This window comes from Babylonia areolata, chromosome 5 (genome assembly GCF_041734735.1).
Source record: "Babylonia areolata isolate BAREFJ2019XMU chromosome 5, ASM4173473v1, whole genome shotgun sequence".
NCBI lineage: Eukaryota > Metazoa > Mollusca > Gastropoda > Neogastropoda > Buccinidae > Babylonia > Babylonia areolata.
In genome coordinates this window covers 13,853,091-13,859,727 of record NC_134880.1, presented here as the reverse complement: position 1 = coordinate 13,859,727, position 6,637 = coordinate 13,853,091, and the positions used below count along the sequence as shown (strand labels likewise).

General features: G+C 41.9%; 1 protein-coding gene across 1 annotated transcript in view; it reads right to left on the bottom strand.

Moving 5' to 3' along the window:
• Positions 1 to 210: 210 nt before the first annotated feature.
• LOC143281954 (alpha-aminoadipic semialdehyde dehydrogenase-like) overlaps positions 211 to 6,637 on the bottom strand; it is a 31,529-nt gene continuing 25,102 nt past the window's right edge. Inside the window, exons 17-19 of the mRNA XM_076587279.1 lie at positions 5,112 to 5,185; positions 1,975 to 2,050; positions 211 to 955 (exon numbers count right to left, since the gene is read on the bottom strand). Of these exons, the coding sequence (XP_076443394.1) occupies positions 901 to 955; positions 1,975 to 2,050; positions 5,112 to 5,185 (205 nt within the window). The 3' untranslated portion in view covers positions 211 to 900. The remainder of the gene's footprint in view (positions 956 to 1,974; positions 2,051 to 5,111; positions 5,186 to 6,637) is intronic.

Below are 6,637 nucleotides of genomic sequence, written 5' to 3'. Positions count from 1 at the left end.
CTGTCAGCTATGTTTGTTTGTTTTTGTTTGTTGGTTTTTTCTTGTTTTTTAAGCCCCAACAACCCACTCACCCTTTTCAAAATGCAAAATGTTCCTCAATCAAACCTTATACATCTTTTTAACATAACACTAAAACTGAAACCCGCTTCTCCAGAAAAAACAACAACAAAACACAACCAATTGTAAACACAATCGATATGCTAGCATATGTAAGACTGGATAAACACATTTTATTTGATTTCACTCAGCAATAATGCCCCCATTCTGTGAAAAATATTGTTTCATTCACCTGTTGAATGTAGTCAAAATCACTCAGGAATATACACGATCCCCAAACTCACTATCTTTAATTTTCTAGCGTCCTAATTTCTTCACTGGCAAAAAATCACAAACATCTTTTTCTTTTTCTACTTCTTTAAAAGAAACCTGTTCCTAATAATCACAAAACGTAAATAACAAAATGTTTTAAAATTTGCAATTAGGAAGAAATGCATTGGAATCAACGTGCATGTTAAACATCATCAATTTAAAGAAATTTACTCAATTCAACATTGTTCAAAGAGGGCATGAGTTGTAACTGCCCTGTTGAGCAAATACTCAGCTCTTGACATCAACTTGCTGAGCAGCCTGCCAAGCAAACATAACATTTTGTTTCAAAAGAAACTTCTTGACAATTTTAATTCCCTGCATCATGGCACCACACCAGTAAATATTCCACACAAACTGCATACACGTTTTCAGATCCAGCCTTTGGGTAAATCATGAATACATGATCATCATCATCATCATCATCACCATCATCAACAACACCTGTACGCTGTTCAATAATTGATATCCATGACTGTAATACACAACGTTGAGTTGTCTGTCCGTCAGTCTCCTTTCTGATTGTCTGTTCTGTTACTCAAACTTGATTCCTTGAGCCAGGGGCAGCTCCTTGCTGAAGTTGATGGTGCTGCAGAAGTAAATGAGACAAACATCCTCAGCCTTTCTCATGTTCATGTCACATTATCAACTGCTTTTGTTCTACTTGTACTGCAATTTTACAAAGAGAAAATGTTGTAAAAGCCTTCAAGTAACACTATGAAAACAAAGTTTTAAACTGTACAGATTCAGGAAATAAACATGGGCACTCACATCCCCTCATTTCTTTCTAAACCCTCTTCCCAGTTCCTCCTTTCACGATCAATCTTGTTACCCCCCCTACCTCCCAGGTTAGGTAAATTTACATTTGATATAACCCCTGTGTTGTGATGATGACTGAAACAAGCACCAAAACTTTATGCACATTCAGAACTATTCCAACAGGATGAATCACTGAAAAACTGTCACTGTGTGATTTGCATACAAGGAGCATGAGTGCATTTACATCTTTTATGTTACCCAGCATGCAATGTTTTGAAGACAAAACAAACCAGAACTTTTCGTACCACAATCAAATTGCTGCAAGTCAAGACCACATCTACCTATCTTTACAGTGGCAGTAAAATACAGAGTCCTGGATTTAGCTACTCAACAGAAAGGCATGACAGAGGGATTGGATTATGCAACTAATCTACCATTTAATAAGACTGTTTTTTGTGTGTATTTTTTTGCATAGTAATATTTATGACACATATATATAAATATACATACATATATATGCATTTATAAGAAATGTGTGCACGTGATAATATTACTGTGTATCTTTATGAATCTATCATTTGCCATCAACCACAAGAACATGAAGATGTGACAACTGGTTTTTTTTCTGTTTCAGTTTTCAGTAGCTCAAGGAGGCGTCAATGTGTTCGGACAAAACCATATACGCTACACCACATCTGCCAAGCAGATGCCTGACCAGCAGCGTAACCCAACGCACTTAGTCAGGCCTTGAGAAAACAAAAACAAAAAAAACAACAACAACAACGAGGGAATAAATAATAGATAAGCTTACATAAATAAATAAATAATAATTATAATATGACAACTGACCATGTGGAACGACGCATGTACTGTTTCCATGCATCGCTGCCAGACTCTCTGCCCCCTCCAGTGTGCTTCTCTCCCCCTGGCACAGCACACCAACAAACCATCATACAAAGACATCTCTCTCCCCTGCCACAACACACCAACAAACCATCACACAAAGACATCTCTCTCCCCTGTCACACCACACCAACAAACCATCACACAAAGACATCTCTCTCCCCTGTCACACCACACCAACAAACCATCATACAAAGACATCTCTCTCCCCCTGTCACAGAACACCAACAAACCATCATACAAAGACATCTCTCTCCCCTGTCACAGAACACCAACAAACCATCATACAAAGACATCTCTCTCCCCCTGTCGCAGCACACCAACAAACCATCATACCAAGACATCTCTCTCCCCTGTCACAGCACACCAACAAACCATCATACAAAGACATCTCTCTCCCCCTGTCGCAGCACACCAACAAACCATCATACAAAGACATCTCTCTCCCCCTGTCGCAGCACACCAACAAACCATCATTCAAAGACATCTCTCTCCCTATCACAGCACACCAATAAACCATCATACAAAGACATCTCTCTCCCTGTCACAGCACACCAATAAACCATCATACAAAGACATCTCTCCCCCTGTCACAGCACACCAACAAACCATCATTCAAAGACATCTCTCTCCCCCTGCCACAGCACACCAACAAACCATCATACAAAGACATCTCTCTCCCCCTGCCACAGCACACCAACAAACCATCATACAAAGACATCTCTCTCCCTGTCACAGCACACCAACAAACCATAATACAAAGACATCTCTCTCCCTGTCACAGCACACCAACAAACCATCATACAAAGACATCTCTCTCCCTGTCACAGCACACCAACAAACCATCATTCAAAGACATCTCTCTCCCCCTGTCACAGCACACCAACAAACCATCATACAAAGACATCTCTCTCCCTGTCACAGCACACCAACAAACCATCATACAAAGACATCTCTCTCCCTGTAACAGCACACCAACAAACCATCATACAAAGACATCTCTCTCCCCCATCACAGCACACCAACAAACCATCATACAAAGACATCTCTCTCCCCATGTCACAGCAAAGACATCTCTCTCCCCTGCCACAGCACACCAACAAACCATCATACAAAGACATCTCTCTCCCCGTCATGTCACAGCACACCAACAAACCATCATACAAAGACATCTCTCTCCCCGTCATGTCACAGCACACCAACAAACCATCATACAAAGACATCTCTCTCCCCATCATGTCACAGCACACCAACAAACCATCATACAAAGACATCTCTCCCCCCTGTCACAGAACACCAACAAACCATCATACAAAGACATCTCTCTCCCCCTGCCACAGCACACCAACAAACCATCATACAAAGACATCTCTCTCCCCCTGTCACAGCACACCAACAAACCATCATACAAAGACATCTCTCTCCCCCTGTCACAGCACACCAACAAACCATCATACAAAGACATCTCTCTCCCCCCTGTCACAGCACACCAACAAACCATCATACAAAGACATCTCTCTCCCCCCTGTCACAGCACACCAACAAACCATCATACAAAGACATCTCTCTCCCTGTCATGTCACAGCACACCAACAAATCATCATACAAAGACATCTCTCTCCCCTGTCATGTCACAGCACACCAACAAACCATCATACAAAGACATCTCTCTCCCCCTGTCACAGCACACCAACAAACCATCATTCAAAGACATCTCTCTCCCCCTGTCACAGCACACCAACAAACCATCATTCAAAGACATCTCTCTCCCCCTGTCACAGCACACCAACAAACCATCATACAAAGACATCTCTCTCCCCCTGTCACAGCACACCAACAAACCATCATTCAAAGACATCTCTCTCCCCCTGTCACAGCACACCAACAAACCATCACACAAAGACATCTCTCTCTCCCTGTCACAGCACACCAACAAACCATCATACAAAGACATCTCTCTCCCCTGTCACAGCACACCAACAAACCATCACACAAAGACATCTCTCTCTCCCTGTCACAGCACACCAACAAACCATCATACAAAGACATCTCTCTCCCCTGTCACAGCACACCAACAAACCATCATACAAAGACATCTCTCTCCCCCTGTCACAGCACACCAACAAACCATCATACAAAGACATCTCTCTCCCCTGCCACAGCACACCAACAAACCATCATACAAAGACATCTCTCTCCCCGTCATGTCACAGCACACCAACAAACCATAATACAAAGACATCTCTCTCCCCTGTCACAGCACACCAACAAACCATCATACAAAGACATCTCTCTCCCCCTGTCACAGCACACCAACAAACCATCATACAAAGACATCTCTCTCCCCCTGCCACAGCACACCAACAAACCATCATACAAAGACATCTCTCTCCCCCTGTCACAGCACACCAACAAACCATCATACAAAGACATTGGGGCAAACTGTACAGTGAGAAACTGTTAACCATAGCCAATGATTTAAATAAACTGAATGCTCATATATCATTTTTCATGTGTAAGGTAGTCTGCAGTAAAAACAAAGAAACTTTTCTTGAACCGACAGCAGTCTAACAACCAAATGTTGACATCAGTAAACTGGATGAAAATCTCTTGGTATTAACATTGGGGACAAAACTGATGAAAAACTGTCCTGGCATGAATTGTTACAATGACTGAAATTTATGACTGGCCATCATGCAATTATGAAATTCATACTGAAAATACCTGATATATATGTGTATCTAAAAACTATTCATATTCATAGTCTTAGCCTTTTTTTCTACTTCACTTTCTAAGTGGAACACCTATCATTAAACCATCTATGTATGCATACACACATTAAGTTTCCACAGTTAAAAATATGAAAGAAAGAGTTGAGGCCTCTCTAAGAACATGCACTGTTTTGGGAGTTAAAAACATACAGAAAAAAGGTCAGCTCCATACACCCTCCCTCACCCTCTCCAATGCTTGCACATTCAAACCAATGTTTCAAGAGGTGGTGGTGAAAACTGAATCAAGGTCAGGAGACACCCTGCTCCTAAAAAATGTAAAAAAAAAGGTCTGAAAGGCAAAATGCTGCTCACCAAAGGCTCCTCCAATCTCTGCTCCGCTGGTGGGAATGTTGACATTGACAATGCCACAGTCAGATCCTTTGGGTCTGCAACATTATCATCTTACACGTTGACAATGCCACTGTCAGATCCTTTTAGTTTGCAGCATTATTATCTTACAGCTGTTAATGGTTAATGGACCCACAGCCTTCAATATCCACTCGGGCTGTGAATTTGTATCCACTATGTCTGGACTGGCACAGAAAGATAGGCCCCAAATCTTCTTCCGCCATTCTAACATTCCCAAACAAGTCAGGTACCCATCCATTATCACTGTTTTCACTGTCATCATCACCATCATCATCACTGCTTTCATCAGCATCACCATCATCATCACTGTCATCATCACCAGCATTACTACTGCTTTCATCAGCATCACCATCATCATCACTGCTTTCATCACCATAACCAGCATTACTACTGCTTTCACCATCATCATCACCAGCATTATCATTGCTTTCATCATTATCACTGCTTTCATCATCATCACCATCATCATCATTACTGCTTTCATCACCATCATCATCACCATCATTATTACTGCTTTCATCATCTCCATCATCATCGCCATCATTTTTACTGCTTTCATCATCATCACCATCATTATTACTGCCTTCATAATCATCACCGTCATCATCATCATCATTGGTACTGCTTTCACCATCATCAGCATCACAATCACAGCCTTTAACACCCACTGGGGCAGTGAATCTGTATCCACAACATCTGGCCCGGCATAGAAAGATGGGTCCAAATGCTCTCCTTCTGCCATTCTAACAATCCCAAACAAAAGTCAGGTACCCATTCACACCTGGGGAGAGTGAGGGGAACTGCAGTAAAACGCAATAGCACCATGCCAAGTGGGGCCTCACACCCTGACCACTAGGTCAGAAAGTTCACAGCTTAACTCTTTCCATACGAACGGCGAAAGAGACGACGTTAACAGCGTTTCACCCCAATTACCATCATCAAAATATTGCAGGCGGAAGGCTCTTATACTGAAGACGTGAATGTTGACAAAGAATATCACAATTCTGATGACGGAAGCTAAAGGTTGGGTCATTCAGACACCCACTGGTCATCCGAGGGGTCTGTGTAGAGGAGAAGAGAGGACTGGCCGTACTGAGTGAGTTAACTGATTCCGCCACAGCGCCTCTCACAACCTAGTAACACTTAACAAATAGTAAAGAGTGGTAACTCTCTCCAATCACAAGGAACACAACTTCAAGTCATTTGTCAAATGATCGGTATAAGGACAGGCCCGGTGCTTCCTTTTTCGAGGAAGTGTTTGGGTTTGTTCCAATGTACCTTTTATTTACCTGTGTGCTAGCTGAATCGGTAGCGTAAGCAGCACTGACTTGAAGTTGTGTCCCTTGTGAATGGAGAGAGTTACCACTCTTTACTATTTGTGAATCATTTCATCTCCTGGCCTCATTATTTGTTAATTTCTAGTTACACTTAAATGATGTACACAAAGCAATGATAATATTCTACAGTTA